Consider the following 24597-nt stretch of genomic DNA (forward strand, 5'->3'; position numbering starts at 1 on the left):
ATTACAATGATAGTGGGGAACATTAACACCCCACTTACATCAATGAACAGATCATCTTAACAGAAAATCAACAAGGAAACAATGGCTTTGAATGACACACTGGAACAAGTGGATTTAAAGATATGTATCCAGAACATTCCATCCTAAGCAGAATACACATTCTTTTCAAATGCACATGGATCATTCTCCAGAATAGATCACATATTAGCCCACAGAACAAGCCTCAACAAATTCAAGAAGATTGAAGTCATACCATGCATCTTTTCTGACTACAATGTTATGAAACTAGAAGCCAACTGTAAGAAAAAATTGGGGAAGACCACAAATACATGGAGGTTAAATAGTATACTGCTAAACAATGAATTGGTCAACCAGGAAATAAAAGAAAAAATTAAAAAGTAACTTGGAAAAAAATGAAAATGAAAACACAATGGTCCAAAATCTTTGGGATGCAGCAAAAGCAATTCTAAGAGGGAAATTCATAGCAATACAGGGCTACCTCAAGAAGCAAGAAAAATCTCAAATAAACAACCTACCCTTACATCTGAAGGAGCTAGGAAAAGAAGAACAAACAAAACCTAAAACCATCAGAAGTAAAGAAATGATAAAGATTAGAGCAGAAATAAATGATGTAGAAACTAAAAAAAAAAAAAAACAGTAGAACAGAGCAATGAAACCAGGAGCTGGTTCTTTGAAAAAATCAATAAAATTGATTCATCAAGCCAGACTTATCAAGAAAAAGAGAGAAAGGACTCAGACACAATCACAAATGAGAGAGGAGAAATAACAACCAACACCACAGAAATACAAACAATTATAAGAGATTATTATGAAAAACTACATGCCAACAAATTGGACAACCTAGAAGAAATGGATAAATTCCTATAAACATATAAACTACCAAAACTGAAACAGGAAGAAACAGAAAATTTGAATAGACCATAACCAACAAAGAAATTGAGTCAGTAATCAAAAAGCTCTCAACAAACAAAAGTCCAGGACCAGATATCTTCACAGGTGGATTCTATCAAACATTTTAAAAAGAGTTAATACCTATTCTTCTCAAACTATTTCAAAAAAACAGAAAAGGAAGGGAAACTTCAGTTTCATTCAATGAGGCCAGCATTACCCTGATACCAAAACCAGATAATGACATTAATAAAAAAGAACTATAGGCCAATATCTCTAATGAACATAGAAGCAAAAATCCTCAACAAGATACTAGCAAATTGAATTCAACAATGCATTAAAAAAAAATCATTCACCACGATCAAGTGGGATTACTCCTGGGTAGCAAGGGTGGATCAGTATTCACAAATATATCAATATCACATCAATAAGAGAAAGGATAAGAGCCATATGATTATTTTAATAGACACAGGAAAAGCATTTGACAAAGTACACGTCCATTCATGAGAAAAACTCTTAACAAAGTAGGTTTAGAGGTAACAAACCTCAACATAATGAAGGCCATATATGAAAAACCCACAGCTAATATCCTCAATGCAGAAAACTGAGAGCTCTTCCCCTAAGGTCAGGAACAAGACAAAGATGTCCACTCTCATCACTTTATTCAACATAGTACTGGAAGTCCTAGCCTCAGAAATCAAACAACAAAAAGAAATAAAAGGCATCCAAATTGGTAAAGAATTAAACTTTCAGTATTTGCAGATGACATGATACTATATATAGAAAACCCAAAAGATTCGACTAAAAACATGCTAGAACTGATAATTCGATAAAGTCTCAGGATACAAAATTATACAGAAATCTGTTGTACTTCTATACATCAAAAATGATGCAGCAGAAAAAGAAAATCAAGAAAACAATCCCATTTATAATTGCACCAAAAATAATGATACCTAGGAATAAACCTAGCCAAAGAGATAAGAGACCCATACTCTAAAAACTATAAAACACTGATGAAAGAAATTAAAGACAACACAAAGAAATGAAAAGAAATTCCATGCCTATGGATTAGAAGAATGAATATTATTAAAATGTCTATACTACCCAAAGCAACCTACACATTTAATGCAATCCCTATCAAAATAATGACAGCATTTTTCACGAGCTAGAACAAACAACTCTAAGATTTATATGGAACCACAAAGACCCCGAATAGACAAAGCAGTCTTGAAAAAGAAAACCAAAGCTGGAGGTATCACAATTCCAGACTTCCAAGTCATATTACAAAGCTGTAGTGATCAAGACAGTATGGTACTGGCACAAAAATAGACACATAGATCAATAGAACAGAATAGAAAACCCAGAAATAAACCCACAATTGTATGGTCAATTAATCTTTGACAAAGCAGGAAAGAATATCCAATGGGGAAAGTCACTTCAGGTAGTGTTGGGAAAACTGGGTGGCAACACACAAAAGAATGAAGCTGGGCCGCTTTTTTACACCACACACAAAAATAAATTCAAAATGGAATAAAGACCTAAATGTGAGACCTGAAACCATAAAAATCCTAAAAGAGAAACCAAGCAATAATCTCTTTAACATCGGCCATAGCAACTTTTTTCTAGATGTGTCTCCTGAAGCATGGGAAATAAAAGCAAAAATAAACTATAGGGACTACATCAAAATAAAAAGCTTTTGCACAATGAAGGAAAAAAATCAACAAAACTAAAAGGCAACCTACTGAATAGGAGAAGATATTTGCAAATGACACACCTGATAAAGGGTTAGTATCCAAAATACATAATAACTTATATAACTCAACACCAAAAAAGCCCCAAATAATCCAATTAAATATTGGCAGAAGACGTGAACATACATTTCTCCAAAGAAGACATACAGATGACCAACAGACGCATGAAAAGATGTTCATCATCACTTAGTATCAGGGAAATGCAAATCAAATCTATAATGAGATATCACCTCCCACCTGTTGGAATGGCTAAAATCAACAACACAAGAAACAACTGGTATTGGTAAGGTGCACTGTTGGTGGGAATGCAAAGTGGTGAAGCCACTGTGCAAAACAGTAGGGAGGTTCCTCAAAAATTAATCACACTACTGGGTATTTACCCAAAGAATACATGCACCACTATGTTTATAGCTGCATTATTTACAATAGACAAGGTATAGAAGTGCCCATCCATTGATGAATGGATAAAGAAAATGTGGTATTATACATAAACATATATACAGTCACACAGTGGAATATTACTCAGTCATAATAAAGGATGAAATCTTGTCATTTGCAACAATATAGGTGGAACTAGAGATATAATAATAATAATAAGCCAGTCAGAGAAAGAAAAAGACCATATGATTTCACTCATATGTGAAATTTAAGAATCAAAACAATTGAGCAGAGGGGGGAAAAAAGAGTAAGAGAGAGACAAATCAAGAAATATACTCTTTAACTGGAGAGAACAAACTGATGATTAGCAGAGGGGAGGATGTGTGGGCAATGGGTTAAATAGGTGATGGGAATTAAGGAGTACACTTGTGATGAGCACTGGGGACGTTTGGAATTGTTGAATCACTATACTGCATACCTGAAACTAATAGAACACTATATGTTAACTAACTGGAATTAAAATAAAAACTTAAGGGCGCCTGGGTGGCTCAGTTGGTTAAGCGACTGCCTTCGGCTCAGGTCATGATCCTGGAGTCCCAGGATCGAGTCCCGCATCGGGCTCCCTGCTCGGCAGGGAGTCTGCTTCTCCCTCTGACCCTCCCCCCTCTCATGTGCTTGCTCTCTCTCATTCTCCCTCTCTCAAATAAATAAATACAATCTTTCAAAAAAATAAAATAAAAACTTAAAAAGCCAAAAAAAATAAAAGAAAATATATCAATGAAATTCACAGCATTAATAGAAGAAATGAGAAAAATTATCTGATTATTTTAATCAAGATAAAAGAGCATTTTACAAAATTCTACCACCTAATTTCCTTTGACAATAAACTAGAAATAAAGAAAACTTTCTTTTTTTTTTAGATTTTATTTATTTATCTGAGAGAGAGAGAATGAGAGAGAGAACACAAGAGGAGAGAGGTTCAGAGGCAGAAGCAGACTTCCCGCTGAGCGGGGAGCCTGATGCCGGACTCGATCCTGGGAGTCCAGGATCATGACCTGAGCTGAAGGCAGTTGCTTAACCAACTGAGCCACCCAGGTGCCCCTAAAGAAAACTTTCTTAACTTGATGAAGCTTGCTACTATCAACAATATATTTAAAGGAGAAACTTTTTAAGATGTTCGCTTTAAGTCAAGAGTGCTTACAATTACTGATGCTGTTTAATATAGTACTGAAAGTCACAACTAATTCTATAAAGAAAAAAATGATATGTAAAGTTCAGAAGAGATTAAACCATCATTATTTGTAGATGATCATTTGTCTGACAAAATCAAACAAAATGAGAATAATAACAAAGTTCAGCAAAGTTGATGGACAGCAGATCAATGTACAAAAATCAATAGCGTTTATCTATACCAACAATCTCCAATGAAAAATTATAACTAAAAAGATGCCATTTAAAATACCAACAGAACCCATAAATTCAGTGGTAGTTAAGTTAATCAAGAATACACAAAACCAGGGCGCCTGGGTGGCTTAGTCGTTACGCGTCTGCCTTCGGCTCAGGTCATGATCCCAGGGTCCTGGGATTGAGCCCCGCATCGGGTTCCCTGCTCCGCGGGAAGCCTGCTTCTCCCTCTCCCACTCCCCCTGCTTCTGTTCCCTCTCTCGCTGTGTCTCTCTCTGTCAAATAAATAAAATCTTAAAAAAAAAAAAAAAGAATACACAAAACCTCTATGGAGAAATTTTGAAACTCTAATGAAGGACAAAATAGATGATCTGAAAAATATGGAGAGATATCCCATACTCTAAGAAGGAATAATTTATTGTATTAAAATGTGGATTATCATTAAATGCAGCTATAAATTTAATGCAGAACCAACGAAAATTCCATATGGATTTTTGAGAAACTTGATAGCTTGCTGTAAGTAGAATAATAAAAATTAGCTGTGAAAAGAAAAGAGGTAGGCCTTGCCCAATCAATTAGTAAGACGTACTGCCCAATCATGGCAATAAAACATAGTATTGACAGAAAAACAGATGTGGGAAGCAGTGGAACAAAATAGAGAATTCAGAAACACATACGCATATAGCATATAAGGCACTTACACGTATGATAAAGATGATAGTGTTGGGAATCTGGCTCACTGAGTGAACAAAAATAATATCTCAGTCCCTACCTAATACCATGTAGAAGGGTAACTCCAGATATTAAAAACCTGACTGTGAAAGGTAAAACTTTAAAGTTAGTTGATAACATAAGAGAATATTTTTTGACAAGGTATTGAAGGATTTCTTAAACCCTAAAGCATAAACTGTAAGGCGAATTTTTAAGTAAATAACATCAGTAATTTTTGAAAATTCTCTTCAAGGGGAAAGATTATGAACAAAGTTAGCTGAAAGGTAACAGATTGGGTGATATTACAATGTCTAAAATTGACACGGAAGTAGTATCTAGAATACACCAGGATTTCTTTCAATTCAATAAAAATATAGGAATCATAATAGGAAAAAGACGAAGGATATAAACAAGCATTTTACAGAAAAGTAAGCCCAACAGGCATACAAGCACATGAAGAGATGCTTAAGCAAATTAAAACAATAGTGAGATATCACTTTGCATTCATTAAACTGGCAAAAAATTAGAAAGCCATGTAATGCCAAATGTTGGCAGTAATGTAAAGCTCTAGGATCTTTTATGTCCTGCTGTTAAGTATGTAGACTGGTGCAGCCTATCTAGAGAACAATCTTGCAATATTTTATAAAATACATTTACCCCTCTCTATGACCCATAAATCCTGCTCTTGGGTTTACCTTTCAAAGAAATTCTCATTCAGGTCTATAAAGGGGCATATAAACTTACCACAGTGTTATTGTAATGGCAAAGAATTGAAGACATTCTGGGTGCCCATCCCTGGGACTGGACAGTTTCTACCCACTATGCAGTGGTAGAGTACTATATTGCAGTGGAGAAATGGACTGGTTGTGTATGTAGCAACAGAAAGAGATTTTTAAAACAGAGTTGTGTAAATAAAAAGTAAGCAGAATAATAAGCTATATAGCAAGTATTCAATTAAAATTATTTGCACACAAATAGCATATGAACAGAAGAGCACACTTCACAGGTTAGTTGCAAATGAGATGGGATCAAGGAAAAGTTAAAAAAACTTTTTTTAAAGGGGAGGAAGAGCTAGTTCCTTTCTGTTCCCATCTAACTTTAAAGAGTCTAGATTCATGTTTCAGTGACTTAAGTAATCTTTGTATAATTTCCTCACTTGGGGCATCTTATCCTCAGAAAACATCCCCACAAAAGCACCCAGCCTCTGTATCATTTAGCTCCAGCATATAACTACAAGAAATACAAAAGAACCAAGAACATAGTCTGATGCCCCCTAGAACATCTAGAAGAATTTGACAACAGTCTGTCTTAAAGCAAGTAAATGTTCTCCTCCCCCACACTACTTGGCAGCAGACATGTCCAGAGAAAGCTTGCCAAACTTTACATAGTGACAAACGTCTTCCATCTGTCTGACTTCTTGTTCTTGGAAGGTTTTTTGGTAACCAGGTCACACCTTTCTTGGGACGATCTGTACATTTTGTGTGGAAAAAAATAACTCAAGTTTGATTTTTACAAAAGAGAAGGAACCAATAAATATAAAATGAAGTAAGGTCAATCAGGAGGAACACCTATTCCCCATTCACATATACAATCTTTGTATTTTGGGGCTCCTCTACAATCTTTGTATTTTGGGGCTCCTCAAGGTGATACTTCTTTCAAAATTAAGTGCAGCACATCTCTTAAAATTGCTAGGGTTTAGAATTTGATAATAGATGACTGTCCCTCTGAAAAATATATTTTGAGTCTGCTGCTTTTATAGAGGTAGCTGACTAATGTCTCATTTTGTGGTTTTCCTTCCCTGGGATAGTTTTGAGCTTCATTTTATTTCAATTTTAAATAACAAGAAGACAATTTATTTTATAAAACACATCCACAGTGTTCCTTGTATCACCTCCATCCTTTCTGAATGGGGTAGGACAATTCCTTGTCAGGGAACCCAGTACAAAGAGATCACCTATATTGATTCATTTTTTTCAAATAACAATCCTATAAAAGAGGAAGTACTTTCTTGTTTTATAGATGAGGAAAATAAGGTTCAGATAAGTTATATAATATGTTCAAAGTCATACTTTTTTAATGTCTAGGGAGAAAAAAATGACAAAGTATATCTGTCAAGGCAAATAAATGTTTAATGTGAACACTGTAATCTGTCTTAAAATATAATGATCTCATACATTCAGTTTCCTGTTGATTTAATTAAAATGCCATTTATGTTAGTGTTTGGCTATAATATCTAAATGAAAATATCTTTTTTCTTAACCATTTCTTAAATTACTATATTTCTCTCTTTTTTTCCTGTTGGCTCCTATTCATATAGATTTTCAAGTCAAATTACCCATCTGATAATCTGCCCAGATTTTTTTCACTCTAAATGACTTTTTTCTAGACCCTAATATTTTATACAATAAAAACAAGTCAGCTGTTAATAGTAATTTTTCACAGAAAAATATGTAGCTTGTGACAATGGCCACTTCTGATCCAGAAATAATAACAGTAAATAAGGCCATAAAGTAAATAAAAAAATGTTCCCATTGAAATTAAAATAAGTAGCATTGGTTAGGTACCAAAGATGTGAACTAAATATAGGTTTTACTTGTATGCTTTGAACCCTATGTTTTAAGTTATCATTTATTGGGCATGCATTATGTGTCAGACATTATGCTAAAGACCGTTAAAACATCCTCACTGAAATATGTGACTGATACTATTTCCCCAGTTTATATTATAACTATGTATTATCAGTATCATTTCCCCTAAATAATAGTTAAGAAATTTGGGACAAAAAGAGATGAAATGGGTTGCCTGAGGACACACACCTAATAAGGAAAAGAGCTGAATATGATGTGCATATCCTTGGTAAGGGTAAGAAGACTGTCAGAAAACCTAAGTGTGAGTTCTTGTTCAAGTTGGTGAGTTGAGCGTATATTTCTCTACCTCATCCCTCCATATCTAACTGTAATGGCAGTAAATAAGTATAAAAGGAATGAGGCAAAATAACTGACCAGAGATTTGACATGATTTTCTGGGATCATACTGATGATAAGCCAGAGTGGTGACAGCTGAGTCCAGGACATGAGCAGAAAAAGGCTGGAAGAGAGGTGAAAACCGCTTTTCCAGCAGACTTTTCAGAAGGATTTTAAGCTCAAAGTCAACTGGTATCAAGAGTGGAAGTAGAAAATGAGGCAGACATCAAGGTGATGAATTGAAGGACTTCCTTGAGTTACACAAGTTGGAACATCTCTCCTTGTGTGCAGTAAGGGTATTTTTTCCCAAACTGAAAACCAAGAACGATTCTGTAAACAGATGAAAAGAAATACCTGGAAGAGCTAAAACTTCTAAAATTAACCATTAGTTCTCCCAGAGTAGAGGTCTAGGGTGGGCCAGAGACTGCCAACTTCCTTCTCAGGCATCCTAGAGTGATTGAAGTGACAATCAAGGGAGAGGTCTACTGAGGAACTAGGCCTACACACTTGACACAAGTCTCCATGTCCTCTAGCTATATAAGTTAATCTAGCCCTTCAGTCAGAAAATTGAGGACTAAGGATAACATTTGAGATGAACTGGTAGCATAAAGAAGAAGAACTGGTATGAAAAAGCAAAACAACCAAACCATGAACAAACAGCAATAATTCAGGCAACAGAAAACAATTTAATAAGTATTTTAATTTTCTCAGAGATTTAAGAAAATGAACATACAATTATGAAAAACAATCAGAGAAAGAAAGAGTTCATAGAAATTAAAAGAGATTGCCAGATGAAAACTAATTTACAAAAAAGGAAAAAATAAGAAAATTTCCTACAAGGGAGAGTAAAGAGAAAAAGATGAAAAAAATGAAAGAAAAGTTAAGAAATATGGAGATCAATCCAGAAAGTCAAATATCAAACTCTTAGAAGTTCCAGAAAGAGAAAAGGATAGGAGAAAGTAATTTTAAGCAATCATAAAAGAAATTTCTGAGTAGAAAAATCTAAAAGGGCCAACTAAGTGGTAAGGTTGATGAATAAAAAGAATCACATCTAAGCACATCATCATGAATATTCAGAACCCTAAGGAAAAAGAAAAGATTTTAAAAGTTTCTATAGAGAGAAAAGGAACAAGTACCTACAAAAGTATAATAAATCAGATTAATATCAAAATTTTTTTACCAGCACCGATGAATGTTAAAAACAATGTCTTTAAAATTCTGAGAGTGAAATGACTTTAAACCTATATTCTGACAATCAATCATGCACAAAGACATGTTTTCAGACATGCGAAGACTTAGAAATTTTACTTAGAAAGTACCTGAAATGCTTAGAAAGTGTTTGAAATTATACTCCATGGGATGAAAAAATAAGAATTCTAGAAATAAGAGGACTTGCATCCAACACAGAGTTGGATTCAAAATTCCAATAATTTGAAAAGATTTCCATGATGGTTATTCTGCAGAAGACCTAAAGCAACTTGTACAACTTATGGGACTCCAACAAGAATGCCTTCAACAAAAATGTGAACTTTTCTTTAACAAATAGTATGGTTGATTAAAAAGTTAGATAATCTTAGAAATAAGTAAAATATATGCTTGTTTTTTTATTTCTTTAATATGAAAAAGGAAAGCAGATGGCAATTCCAAAGTCAGGGGAGCATTATGTGAAAAGTCTCCATGCAAACATGCAAACTAGAGGTAGCATGGTTTTGAGCAGTTGGTCTAGAGAGATAATCCATTCGTCCTTGAAATTTGGAACATTCGAAAATGCACAGATTCAGATTTTCAAGGTTCATTTCTTAGAGGCAACGAACAGATAAAGCACAGACCTTTTTTTTTTTTTGGTTTTTGGTTTTTTACTGCAGTGACAGGTTATAAATGCCACCATCTTCAATTATCTAAAAATACAGGAATAGCAAAAGAAGTAGGAGGATAAAGAAAGAAAAGTAAAAAATAGAAGATGCTATTTTAAATTTATGGGTGCAAAAATCAAGGTAACCAGTAGAAAAATTAAAAATATAATTATGAAAAAAGGAAGAGAATAGGGAAAAGAAAAAATGAAATGTAAAAAGCTAAATCCAACATTTGTCACATTTTAGAAGCTAATGATGATTATTTTACTTCCTAAAACCCATAATCCCTATTTTCCATTGTTAATGTTCCTCATTAGAGATACATTCCTACCTATAAAAAAATCTACCTCCAAATTCACACCCAAATGTTTGTGGTCTCTCTCCTGGCTCTTCCAATCTCAGCTCCATGCCTTATGCCTCTCCACTGGCAGTTTTTCAGGCAGCCCCTGACCTTTACATCTTAGACCTCACCATAAAGGACAACAAAGAGTGCCAGAAAATGGCAAATGACAAGACCTGCCAGCTACCAGCTTGAGAGAAGTCAGGGACCTGCAGGATGTCATTCTAGGCATGCTGGTAAGGAAAAAAAAAATGCTTTGCCCATGAGTTGACCTGCTGTGCCTCTGCCCTTACTCTCCTGCTGTCTGTGTCTGGAAAATGCTTCCCTTACAGGTTTGAACCAGGGAGCAAGAAAAAACTCCCAACTTATTTTTGTAAGAAATTTTGGATTTTTTATTTCTACCTTCCTTGCCTCTCAAATTCCAATTTATTCATTCACACTTGAGAATGGAGCAATTAGAAATAGCTATTTTTTGATTGAAATCTCATCAGAGAGACTGGAAAAACTCAAGCTCCTAGAGCTAAGGCAGGCTGTGGCAAGAAGGCCAAGACTAAAAGGAAGAAAGAGAAAAAGGCACCAAAATAAAATAAGAACACTACAATAAAACCATCCAAGGGAAAACAATGAAAATGTATCTACAATTTACAGATTGCCATGGGGTAGAAATTTTTTTTAATTTTATTTATTTGACAGAGAGAGAGAGTATGAGCAGGGGGCAGGGACAGAGGGAGAGGGAGAAGGAGGCTCCCCACTGAGCTGAGCAGGGAGCCGGACACAGGGCTCTGTCCCAGGACCCTGAGATCATGACCTGAGCTGAAAGCAGACACTTAACCAACTGAGCCGCCCTGAGGCCCCTGGGGTAGAAACTTTTAAAGTACTTAATACGTTTCTATATTACCACAATATTTTAATGACTTATTGAACACCTGCGTATCTTACTCTCATCTTTTATGTCATTACCCACTTCTCAGTACATTCTAGTAACTCTTTCTATTCTTGAAGCTATCCTATTCTGTTTCTATTCTTGAAGCTCATTCCTGCCTCAAGGCCTTTGTTCTTACTATTTCCTGTTTAGAACATGATTACCTCAACTTATTCCATGGCTGTCTCTTTCTTATCCTTCCTTTCTTAATCAAAGATCTTTCCTGACCACCCTATTTAATGCAACCCACCTTACCTCTTAGCTATTCTTTATCTCATTATCTATTCATATCCTTATAGCACTTGTTTCTATCAAGAATTATTTATTATATTTATTTTGCTTGCTGATCATCTATCTCCTCCCACCCCCACAAAAAATATATCCATGAGGACAGGGACTTTTATCTGTTATTTTCACTATTATATCCCCAGCATCTATAGTCCTAGCCAGTCACATGTTACATACTCTATAATGTTTCTTAAAAGAACAGTACATTCCATACATTATCCTAAACTCTTTATATATATGATTGTTTTCTCTTTACAACAATGAGAGGTACCCTTTCAAGATGAAGACATAGAGTTAAGTAACTTGCCCAGTGTCACACAGTAAACAAAAGTGGAAGTTTGTGGATTCAAGTGTAGGTTTACAATCCCAAAACCCTTCCTCCTAGCCATACTGCCTCCCTGAAATATGCAAGGCAATTTCAAGAGGCACTGAATGTGGGAAGTCATAAAATGTGGTCCTTGCATTTGAAGGCCATGTAGAACTAGTTGGGGAAATAGGACTTTTACATAAAGAGACAAGCAATAATAACAAGAAGAAGCTACTTTCATGATAGCCCCTATCTTAAAGGTGTGAAAACAAAGAACCTGAAATAAAGAGAGGGAGATATTCCATAATACTCAGTGGCCCACCATTCCAAGGCTTAGTACCTGTGATCTCTCTGCCTTCATAAAAACCTGCTATTCATTCTATCCCTAACAATAGCATCATTCACAATATTGGATTGCCAAATTTTGGGGGTATCTAAAGCTGAAGGTGCTAAGCATTTACAATTTTTAATTTTTATTCTTAAAATCTTGGGAAATGGATTATATGTGTTACAACTTTATAAAACACTGCTTGCTTTTTCCCAAGTTTGTCCTTAAAGACCAATTGCTTCTGAATTTTAAAGACTTTGTATTTAATATAGACTTCTGAACCTATCCTCAGATTATCTCATTCACATGGTCGGAGGAGGGCCTAGGAACATATTATCAGACTTTTCAGGTGATCCTGATAGTCAGGTTTGAGATCAGTGAATAATGAATATGAATTAACCTTTATTTGATGACTTGAGGTGTTTTTATTTGTGCCTAAGATTTGTGCAAGTGATGGTCACTTCCCTGAGTCTCAATTTCCTCACCTGTAAAAGTAACAATAAATTGGATTATATGATCTCTAAAATCCTTTTGACTTCTAAAATTCTAATTCTTCAAAAAGGAGCTGTCCCAGGACATTGACTAAAACTTGCTTCTTTAAAGAATGCCCCCACCACTCCCACACATGTATTTTCTTTTTAAAATGCATCTTTTATTGAGAAACTTTAAATATAGAACATTTAACCATAGAAATAGTAAAACCATGTTAGTAACAAATTCTGCAAATAGTTTGCCAAGTTTTTCTTTTTGAGCCCTGATGACATATAAATGTAAATTAATATTCAATTGATCCATCAAAATTTTCCAGTTCTCATTTGTATCAGGTTCTATATATGAAATGATCTTATATTCCAAACAAGCAAATGAATAAGTAAATAGAAACGTGATCTGACAGACTCATACAAGCATACACATACATATACACATACATACAAAACCCTTGAAATAAATAGCCCCAGAATAACATGTTTATATGCCTTCTCTCTAACCAGCAGCTTTCAACCAAAGGCATTTTTGCCCTCAAGGTGATATTTGGCAATATTTGTAGACATTTTTGATTATGACAGTGGGCAAGGAGGTTGCTACCGGCATCTAGTAGGAGTCCAGAGGTGCTGCTAAACATCTTAAAACAAACAAAACGGCCCCCACAACAAAGGATTATCTGGCCTGAAATGTCAATGAAGCCTAGGATGAGAAACTCTGCTCTATGCAATGGTCTGAGGCATCAAATAAGGGAAAGCCAAACTCTTCACTCAGGCAGCTACCTAGAAAAAAAGAAAAAACACCTCCACAGTTCCATTTAAATCTCTTTAATCAAAAAAATAATAAATAAATAAAATAAAATAAAAATCTCTTTAACCAAAACTAGTTACATGACTACACCATGAAGGTTTTATTTCCACCCTGAAACCTCTAAGACCTTTAGAAAAGAAAGATCTATTTTTGGTCTATAAGTGGTCTTTTATTCTCACTGTCCTAGGCATTTTCCTGCAGAATGAGTGAAATGCTTCATCATATGATGCAGGAAAGATTTTGATATTCCTTTCCCCACCTAATCTGAAAATAAAAGTTTCTGCAACTTCTGGCCCAATATTTTGTATATTTCACATTCATTGAAAAGAAATGTGGGGGTGTCTGGCTAGCCCAGCTGATAGAGCTTCCAACTCTTGATCTCAGGGTTTTGAGTTTGAGCCCCACGTTAGGTGTAGAGATTACTTAGAAATAAAATCTTAAGAAAAAAAATAAATGTTCCATGTTTTAGGATAGCTTGTCTTTTTAAACAAAATTATTATGAAGACAAATAGCAATCTAACTTATATGTAGCAGTATGTCTAGATTTTGTGTTTCCATATATGCATATTTTGCTACATCTTGGTAACTTACAGATGATAATAGAACTTTATAGTTGGAGAGATGTTGGAATTTATTTTCTCATTTCCTAATATAATTAATCAAATATAACATGCCATTAATTAAAAGATATGATATTATATTGTATACCATTAAGAGGAAATATATGCCAATTGGAAATCACATGCTCTCAATCATAAGACAGATCTCAAGTTAAGAGACATCAAAATGGGGGAAAAGTGCATCTTAGAATTGATAAAATACATTATTCTATACTATATTACCTTTTTCTCTTTCTCAGATAAAAGCCATGTATCATATTATTCTATGAAGTTTCTTCCATTCTCTGGTTTCTCTTCAGATCACATAAATCTTTCACCTTTTTCTATGAAAGTTCTTCCATAATAATGTAAAAAGGCATATCCATGGGACAAAACACATAAATGGTGAGAAAACTAGGTTAAAGAAATAAAGCAAAATCTTTTGTAATTCTGTTTCCTTTTAAATTATAGGTGCACTGGGTACTTTGCTAATTAGACAGAATTTTTTAAAAATTCTATGTTGTCTTGTTATAGTTTTTAACTTGGGGAAAGTTATAACAGGTATTATAATGAATAAAAATTAACTGGATTTCAATTAATTAGAAGTAATAAATAACCATGTAAAAGAGAGAGAGAGAGACTGCCTTCTTTGACAGGAAAGTAGGTAATTTTTGTTTGGGAAAAATGATCTTGGGGTCAGACTACTTAAGCTAATTCTGTGTTTTCTATAAATTCTACCTATAATGAAGGTGATGAAACTAGATATATCCTGTAATTGCTTTGAGGCACTATAATATCCTTTGATACAAAAAAGAAAGTTCATCAAAGCTCCTATAGTAAGCTTGGCATTGTAGAAAAGGGTGGGGAGGAACCTGAGAAAGACTTTTAACCGAAGAAGTATCTCATAGAACAACTTATCCACCTAAATATTCTTATAGGGTTTTTTTTTTCCCTGAAGGAAAAAGGACTTGTTGGATGAGTATAGGCCAGAGAAACTAGAAATTACACATAGGAATGGTTTTTTTTTTACTAAAAGCTGAAAAGCAAGTAAGGCTAAAGACCAGAAGAACAAGCTCCCCCAACCCCACCCCAATGCATATGACAAAGCTGTGGACAAGAGCTTAATAACACTGTTGGCTGCAAATTCTCCAAGCATAGCCTCAGTACCAGCGTGCTGCCTGTTTGTGCATAGTGGCCATCAAACTGCCAAAGCTATCAAAATCCCAGTGTACTGTTTTAGTAATTCTGCTAAAATAACCCTGTAAATACCAATCCAGAACCGAAGAGAGAAAATAAACAAGGCCCTAATGCTCAGTACCAACCAAGTGCAACTTAATGTCAACAACATACTTCTTGGCATTGCAATATGTTACAATATAATCATAAAACACAGTGTGGGTTGGAAAAGGGTAGCCATAAAACCCTGAACAGTGGACACCAAACTGCTGCCTTTCTGAAATTGAAAGTAAAATTGGACTTAGAAGTTGAGGCTCTGAAATCAGTCTGAGGGCATCAGTGCCCTCTCCAGAGGGTAGGCACATACTCTTGTTATTTATTTAGCAGTCTCAGAAATCCCATTTCTGCTTCCAAATGCATATTCTACAAAATGGGAAGTAATGCCGTGCCACTGCTCCCACAATAAATAGCCCTTTTTGAAATTTTAAAATTAGCCAACTACAGAAGTAAATTGAAAGTGGGTTATTGTTAAGAGTAGGTAAGGAGTTTCAAAATGCCTAAACATTGGTTATCTTGAGGGAGGTTACACAGGTATACTGAAGTCCCTGATTTAGAAATCTGCAAAATAGCTTTGTGTTGCCTTTGAGTAAAATCAGGGGATCTTTCAAGACCTGGAACATCAGATCCTGCTTATTCTTATTTTGAAATGGCATTCCCCCCTCCAAAAAAAAAGAGAGAGAGAGAGAGAGAAATGGTGGTCTCATTTCCACTAGCATATATACTTAACTTAGTATACATCAAGAGTATATTCTATGAATAAATGACTATGATAAAAACATACATTGGATATATATGAACGTGATCTGCATTTAAATATATATTAACTGTTTTCAGCATTATAATCAAAAGCTCAAAAGTTAAAGTAATATGTTTAGTTAGGTACATAATCATAGACTTTTAGGGTTATAAGGAGCCCTACCGGTCACCTAAGACCAACTCCCTCAATTTACAAATAAAGAAACTGAGGATTAGAAAGGCAACCAGTGCCCATGGTAACACCATGAGTCAAAGGTATGGTCCAACTGGTGCCAACATCTTCCGTCTCCAAGACCCATGTTTCCACCCTGATCCACTGTCATTACAAATCTTCACAATAATTAAGGATGAAACAAAACCATCATATGAATTATAAATTACTATTAATCACATGACTTTAATTGAGCTAAACTAAGAAAGTTTATATCTGAGGTAAGTATTTGGGAAGCCAGAAGCTACAATACAAAATACTTACTGAACTTTCTGTGTGATCCCAATTCTTCATTTAGTCGTTACAGAATCCCAAAGGAGATGTACTTTACTATTCACAGTTTACCGATTAAATAATTGAGACTCAAAAATCTCAGTAGCAGAAGTGCATCTAAAAACTTTTTGATCTATAACCCAGGTAAGCATCTCTGTGCTGTTTCTATAGGTAACCTCTTCACCACTGTCATTACCCACAAGAGAGACCTACGATATGTTTAGCTTGGAGCAAAATGGTTATTTCCCTTATACTGTGAAGTGCCCTCTTCTGTTGAAAGCAGAGATCTGTTCCAAAATCACTGTGGAGGTTTATGTGAAGGAGAGAGAGTGAAGTGACCCCTTAGGAGTCAGCAAATCAGTGATACCGATGTTTGTTGCATTAGTTTCTAAAAAGGGGTTTCCACACTATTGTGATCTTTCCTTCATTGTCCTATTGGTTTTTTTGTTGTTGTTGTTTTTGGTTTTTTTTACCAACACCAGGTCTGGCATTCACATGGTTTCCTCTTCCTCTGCATGTTACTTCCCCAGCAACATCATTTCCACAAGGTACTGCACTTGTGTGGATCAGCCCTGTTTCCAAAGCCTACTTGTTGACAATCTGGATAGACCAATTCAGAATGTGCAGAACAAAGGGTTATAAAGATATTTGGATAGCATCAAGTCTATGCCCATTAATTATGCAGAAGCTGATTTCCAGACAGGTAATACAGCCAGTCAGAGACAAAACTGGGACTTGAGGCAAAGTTCTGTCAAGTCTAATATTCTTCCTACTACACAACATGCTTGATTTTATGATTGGCCTAAAAATTTTAAGCGTATATGACTTATTTGGGCCAAATATATTATTTTAAGTCATTACCATGTTATGTTTTTTTAATAACAAGGTGAAAACAAAATTGGCAATCAAGAGATAGCAGCATAGGGTAGTAGAAAGACAATATAAGCTTCATAGCAGGATAGCTTTAAATTTGATTTGGGCTCCCTAATTCACTAGCTATGTTCTGTTGGGCAGGTTGCTTAACCTTTCTGAGGCTGTCACTACCTGAGAGTACAAAGAATTAGAAGCAGTGGTATGTATAAAGCATCTGACATATAGTAGGTGCTCAATATATATGGGTTTCCACTAATTCTAACCTACCACAAAAGAGCTGTGCCACTCAAGCAAGTTCCTTTAGGCCTTTGGGTCTTGTTTCCTCCATTGCAAATTGAGAAGATGAAAGAAACCAAATGAATTCCTACGTCCCTTTCAGCTTGTCAAAAAATAATTAGTTCCCGGGCACCTGGGTGGCTCAGTTGGTTAAGCGACTGCCTTCGGCTCAGGTCATGATCCTGGAGTCCCTGGATCGAGTCCCGCATCGGGCTCCCTGCTCAGCGGGGCGTCTGCTTCTCCCTCTGACCTTCCCCTCTCTCATGCTCTCTCTCTCTATCTTATTCTCTCTCTTAAATAAAAAATAAATAAAATCTTTAAAAAATAATAATAATTAGTTCCCAAAGTTTCCTTTACTTTAATTTAACTTCAACACTTAAGTACCTTATGTCCATCCTAAGCACTGAACAGTACCAACTACCACCAGGAAGATATCTATGATTTCTGCAGAATGGGATCCAACTCCATATCACTTTAAGTTCCACAAAGAAAAATAACTATGCAAAACCAAGGGACTTAAAGGAAAATTTCTACAACGACATCACAAACCTAATGTAATAAATATAAACAACTGAGGATATACCTTAAATTATTACTCTCTCTTTTGCTGAGTTGGAAGATGAGAACTAAAATGTTTATGCTATATAACAAATGACCTAAGAGACATTTGGTTAGAGTAATGCCATTTTTTGAAAAAAAAAATGAGTAATAAATTTCTCTTCCAATGTGAGTCTTTTTTAAAAGATTGATTTATTTATTATTTGGGGGGGAGCACCAGGAGAGTCAAGTGGACCCCCTGCTAAGCGCAGAGCCCAACACAAGGCTTAATCCCATGACCCTGAGATCATGACCGGAGCAAAAGCAAGAGTGGGGAGGCCCAATGGATTGAGACACGCCCCCCCCATGTGAGTCTTAAACTAGGCTTTGAAATTTAAGAAACTTTTATCATTTGGAAACCGAGGGGAATAAAATTTACTCAGAGGTATTTTACAGTCACATTAATATAAGAAAGTGGTTAACCATGTTCTCACATTACTTTTGAATTTCATGTTTGGGATTTACGTTTTCTAAAAAATAAAATATAATATAATTTGAATGCTTGAATCTTATAAGCAAGACTTGAGAAAATACTAACTGATCTTAAATGAAAATTTTAACTACAAAGTTTTTCTTCCTTTTCTCTTCCATAAGAAAATTATCAATGGGATTTTCATTACAGATAAGGCTTTTTGCAAATAACATTGTGGATGTTCAAAATATATTTAAAATCAAATGTAGAGCCCTTTTTTTTAATTTCTTTTTTTTTAAGATTTTATTTATTTATTTGACAGAGAGAGACACGGCGAGAGAGGGAACACAAGCAGGGGGAGTGGGAGAGGGAGAAGCAGGCTTCCTGCTGAGCAGGAAGCCCGATGCGGGGCTTGATCCCAGGACCCTGGGATCATGACCTGAGCCGAAGGCAGATGCTTAACGACTGAGCCACCCAGGCGCCCCCATATGTAGAGCTGTTAATCACAGTTTCCCAAAAATTCATTAGAGGTTTGCCCTGTACCATGCCTGTACAGTATTATTCACCTATATTATAGAATTTTAGAATGTACATCTTAGATCATAAAACACCACCACCAACAACAACAACTAAAAACCTTTGCCTTATATGAGTAGGAAGAGACAGGAAAGACCCATTTAAATATTATCTCAAATGTGTGAAATAAACAATATAGTATTTTTTAATTCAACAGCTGTGTTCTATGAGCTGATTCTTTTTTTGTCCTAAAATGTGATGAAGAGTAAACTCTGTTCCCCAGCATGCACTGTATGCAAAGGTTAAGAGAGCCACAGAAATATGATTTAGGTCTATATGTATCAAGCATAGTGTGAACCAGAGATAGAAGGCCTAGATCCTGCTTTTGTCATTACTATAAAATTGATTTGTGATTTGGACAGGTCACTTCACCTTTTTAGTTCTGTCTCTTTACCTATGAAACAACAGGAGGAACCATCTGATCTCTAAGATTTCTTCCAGTTCCTATAATTAACATCTGTGCAAATCCTCAGTACAGCATTTGAGGGGCACGAGACATGGGGCAAAGCACTCACAGGAGGGCACTTACTCTGCTCTCCATACATACTGAGAGGACGAACCAGCTTTTCAGAGAGCCAAATACTAAATGGCCTGGCTTCATGCCTTGGCTAAAGAACACCATTGATGACTATGAAAGCACTTAAAGGAACTCAGCCAGAGGAAACAAACCACTTTCTGAATGTAGCCCAAAAAGTAGGTAGGGGGCGTTTAAGCCCTCACAACCTCAGACCCTTTGTGTCCTTGGCCTTTCATCCTGGCTGGCAGAAGGCACTGAGTTTATTTAGGTGACTCATGCTTTCTTAGATTTTCTTAAGATAAATTATTCTGAAAATGAATGGTTCTCCTCCTTGATCCCGCATCTGACCCTTAAAAATACATACATTTTTATGCAGCATTCTTAGGACACCTTCATAAAATAGAGTTCAGCATAGTGGTTAAAAGTATGCAATGGGCTCAAATCCTGGCTCTACTACTTACCTGCTGTGGGATCTCAGGAAAAAAAGCTTAACCTCTCCCTGCTTCAGGTTCCTTTTCTGTAAAATAGGGAAACTAATAAAACCTAACTCATAGAGTTGTGACAATTAAGTAAGATAATGCATGCAAAGCAGTTGCAGAATCTGACAGAAAGTAAATGTTATAGATTATAGATACGTAGATAGATGACAGATAGATACACAGACAGACAGATAACAGATGACAGATTAATCCTGGGAACTGGGTCTCCCTAAAAACACTTATCCAAAGGCCGCAAACAATTTGCTGGCAGTGAATGGCATCTGCTGATCTTTCCGCTTCTCAGCAAACAATATGGCAAAGACTCAAAGCTCGGCTCAGCTCTTACTAATAGGATCCTGCAGAAATCAGGAGGAAATGAGATTATCCTGAAAGCAGGGAAGAGTTACCCTGGTTTAAGACAAGGTCTTTAAAAGAGCTAGAAACACATGCAGACATGTGCACATGCACACACGCACATTTAATACAGTCATACAGAATCAGAGAAAGTGGGTTTTTTGTTTTGCTTTTTGTATATGCCTTCTCACATGTTGCTGGCATTAAAAGCTACAAAATTTTATAGCTAGATGGCTCCCTGGAGACCATCTAGTTCAACTCCCTCACTTGGTAGATAAGTAGCTGAGGCCCAGAGAGGTTAAGCAACTTACTGGGGGACATCCAGCTGTAAATGACAGTGCCAGGACAAGCTTTCTGATTTCCCCTTTTGCCCACCCAGTACTCAGCCTGGTATCTTTCACCAGCTCAGCACACTGTCCCTTTTGTGCCAAACAGAGCATTAAGGTGCACACACACACACACACACCCTCAGGTTTCTCACTTTTGTCTAAGTTCCCAAAAAGTACAGAAGCAACCTCAACCACCAAGACCTTCTTGCCAGAGCCTCCCATCTTGGAAACTGAGGAGGATCCCGGTCAATCTGTAGCCCTCTCCCAGGCTGTCTTCGGAGTTTCTACTCTTCCCTTTGCGTTCCTTCCTCACATCCATTCTAAAGTGCTATTTCTTAGACATTCCTCACCAAAAAGGTCAGGCGTTTCCCAGGACAGAAGTTGCCCCAGCTAATTTGCAAATTCTTCATCTCCCCACAAATGCTATACTTTTAAACAAGAAATACAGAAGAACTGTGATTAAATTTCCAACAAGCTCCCCAAGTGAATTCAGTCAGAACTAATGCCGTCCTTCCTAAGATAACTCAATCAGGTTCATTTACAAAGTGTGTGAGTAGGTGAAGGACTGGAGAACCCTCAGGTATGCCTGACACAGAGAACAGGAGGAAGAGGGGAAGGAAAGGAGACTGGGGGGAAGAGGGAGATGGGAAGGAGGAGGAGCACACTGACCAAACTGCAAAGTCTGGATCCTGGAAACAGCTATACTGCTGAGACTGACTCACTGCTGAGGGGATAGAACTGCAGAGGGGATGTACTGTGTTAATCATACCCCCTCTGGTGACTAACAGCAGACTGGTGCCCCGAACTACACACATAGGAAGCAGGCGGAGGCTATCCCTAAGTGGCAGAAACGAGGAACTCTGTCTTCTTCTTGCTCCCTTTTCTCTCATCCAGTGCTGGCCACTCCATGCCTGGCAGGCACACCCAAGCTCTCCAGCTTCCCTCGAATCACCCCCAGACTGGGAACTCCCCTCCCTGATCTCCTGAGGGTTTAAAAGAAGCGTAGGGCATCAGATATTTCTCTCAACTCTGCCAAATGCTCCCCAGTCCCTTGCCCCTTGCAGGGAAACTGATCTGAGAGAAGCTTTCACTGAGCTGACAAAGGTAGGGCGCTTCTTGTCCCTAAGCACAGGCGCCGGTGAAAGGTGTCCCTCAGCCTGGGTCTCTGCTTTGAGAGTGGGAGGCATTAAGTGTCACAGCCAAGTGTTCCTTCCCCGAGGCGAAACCAGAAGGAAGGCTTTGCTTTAGCCTTTTTTCCACTCCCTACCTGAATTCCGGGACCAGGTTAGGCTGCAACCCGTAGAAAGCAGCGGACAGAGTGACCAGCCACCCAGGCTTGTAACTCCCGTTCTCGCACTCCAGATAAGGCGGAGACCACTTGACGTGGCTCTTGTCCCCGCCAAGCCCGTCCCTGCGCCGCCAGCTATGGCCCAGGCTCCGGGGCCCCTGATTGGAGCCGCGGCGGTGTAAGTGGGTCCTCCACTTGCGCCGCAGGCCGTGGAACCACTCGGTCTCCAGCGTGGCGTTGGCCAGGTGGTGTGCCGAGGAGGACAGGTCCTGGAGCAGGATGCGGCTCTCTTCGCGGGTGGCCTGGAGGAAAACCTGCGGGGCCGGCGCGGACAGCGACTCGGTGCTGAAGGTGATGGCTGCCCGGGAAATGCTGGGCTCGCCCTCCAGGAGACTCCGCACCAGTGCCTGGTACCACTCCAGGTCGTCCTGCAAGTTCTGCTCCCTCGACTTATTGCTCTGCAGCATCATGTTGAGGAAGTTAGTGGCGTGTGTCAGCGTGTCCAGCGCCCCGTGCAAGGAGGGATGGGAGCTGGCTAGGGCTGACGACTTCCCCGGCAGGCCCGCCAACTCGTAGCGGCCGGAGCAGTTGGCTCGCTTCAGCTGGTGGGAGTCCCCGGTGTAGAGGTAAGAGGCCACGTCCATGGGCACCTCCTCGGCGAGTTTCTGCGCCAAGATGGTGCCGTCGGTGGAGCGGCTCCAGGGAGCCGAGGGGTCCGAGGCAGAGGCTCGAGCCGGCTGCTGGGCGTGCTGCTTCAGCCTCAGGGTTCTCTCTCGAGGGGAATCCAGCCGTCCCGGAGGGTCGCGGCTGGTGCTAACAGTTCCCAATCCCAGATGAGCGAGCAGGAGGCAGAAGAGTAAGGGATAAGCCATGGCTCCCATCTGCTTCACAGAGACGAAAGGAGGTAACGGGAGACACTTTTTAAAAATTTGGTCGTCAGTTTATCAACAGTAAGACTTTTACTAGGAGTCGGCTCCCTTCTCCAGACGGCACCCAGTCGAAAAGGACTTTAAAATAAGAGTGTTTCGGAATCGGCCCGGCTGGTTAAGCTACCGTCACAGGAAATCAAATCACCTGTGGCAACGCCGGCTGCACCCGTTCCATAATGGGTCGGCTCGGGATTACGCACCTCACAGCCTTCAGCCGAACAGGTCACATCCCCTCTCGCTCCCGGCGGCTATAGTTAGCCTGCTTACGTCTTTCTGCTCAGCAGCTTCCACCGTCGCTCTCATTGAGGTGTGTTCAAGAGCTGCTGCTGCTGCTGCCGCCGCGGCCGCCAAAGACGCGGCTCCATCATCTCACCCGTGGCAGGTCGTTCCCGCCTCCCGGCACTGGCTCCTCCTCGTTCGCTTCGCCCGGAGGCGCGGAGTGCGCGCACACAGATCCGCACCGCGAGCGCAGGACTGAGTCCAGGAGAGCGAAGATTTCTTTTAAGACGTTTGTCTCTCTGGAGTTTATAGGACCAGGCAACTGGTTAATTGGAGCCCTCAGGTCTGGCCACAAGCCACACTCCTGTCTCCCCCTGCTCTGGAGGAAAGCCGGTTTAAAGAGGCAGCTTGGCCGCAACCAAACCCTTGAGGGGCGGCCCCAAGCCGTCTTGTTCTCTGTTTGGTCGGCTCCTCTGTCAATCAGCCCACTGCCGTTTGTTGGGCTGGGGCGGGAGCTGTCCAGTGCTGAACCCGAGGCGGCACGGAGGAGGCGCAGGAGGAGGCGGTGGCTCGGGATGCAGCAGCGCGGAGTTTTTTCACCCACTCGCGTTCCCTGACGACTCGGAAACCTGAGGGGGGGGGGGGGGGGGGGGGGGGAGTGAAGGGAGAAGCAGCGCGTTTGTGGCTCAGAGAGAAGGAAACTTGGACGTACTGAAGAGGAGGATGTTGGCGTCTTGCATGCTTAGTTAAATCAGCCTTTTCTTTTGCCTGGAAAAGAGGGAGAAAGGAGTTTTCATTTCTGACTTAAATCGAAGGGGAGGGACGTAGGATGGAGACGTGTCCTCCCGAGCATCTGCTCATTTGGGGCAAATCATCAAATCCTCCTCCTTATTGTAGGTTAAAGAAATGATTAAAACCAACTTGCCGAGGTCTTAGTTATGAGGGAGTAATGGAGACATCTACCGGCTGAGCTTCAAGAAAAAAAAAAAAAGTTGTATTTAAGGAACCTCTGCCTGAAAGGGGGCCAGGTTGGGGGGGAACCTGTGAAAGTGTATGGAAGTGAATATGTGAAGGGAGAGACATGTACTAAGGGTAGGACTCAGATGTGAGAGAATGAGAATGAGTGAGTCTGTGCTGAGTGAGGAGGGAAGTCATTCTGACTGGGAGTTTCTAGAATTAATGCGTGTAAGAACTAAGATATCCAGTTACCTATAGGTTGGGATATC

At 38.5% G+C, this 24597-nt stretch overlaps 1 protein-coding gene across 1 annotated transcript in view; it reads right to left on the bottom strand.

The window, feature by feature from the left end:
- Positions 1 to 23506, bottom strand: part of GPR158 (G protein-coupled receptor 158) — a 475038-nt gene extending 451532 nt beyond the window's left edge. The window contains exon 1 of the mRNA XM_035029491.1: positions 22203 to 23506. Coding sequence (XP_034885382.1) covers positions 22203 to 23104 — 902 coding nt within the window. The 5' untranslated portion in view covers positions 23105 to 23506. The remainder of the gene's footprint in view (positions 1 to 22202) is intronic.
- Between the last annotated feature and the right edge of the window lie 1091 nt (positions 23507 to 24597).

This window comes from Mirounga leonina, unplaced genomic scaffold (assembly GCF_011800145.1).
Source record: "Mirounga leonina isolate KUSES-001 unplaced genomic scaffold, KU_Mleo_1.0 Mir_242, whole genome shotgun sequence".
Classification (NCBI taxonomy): domain Eukaryota; kingdom Metazoa; phylum Chordata; class Mammalia; order Carnivora; family Phocidae; genus Mirounga; species Mirounga leonina.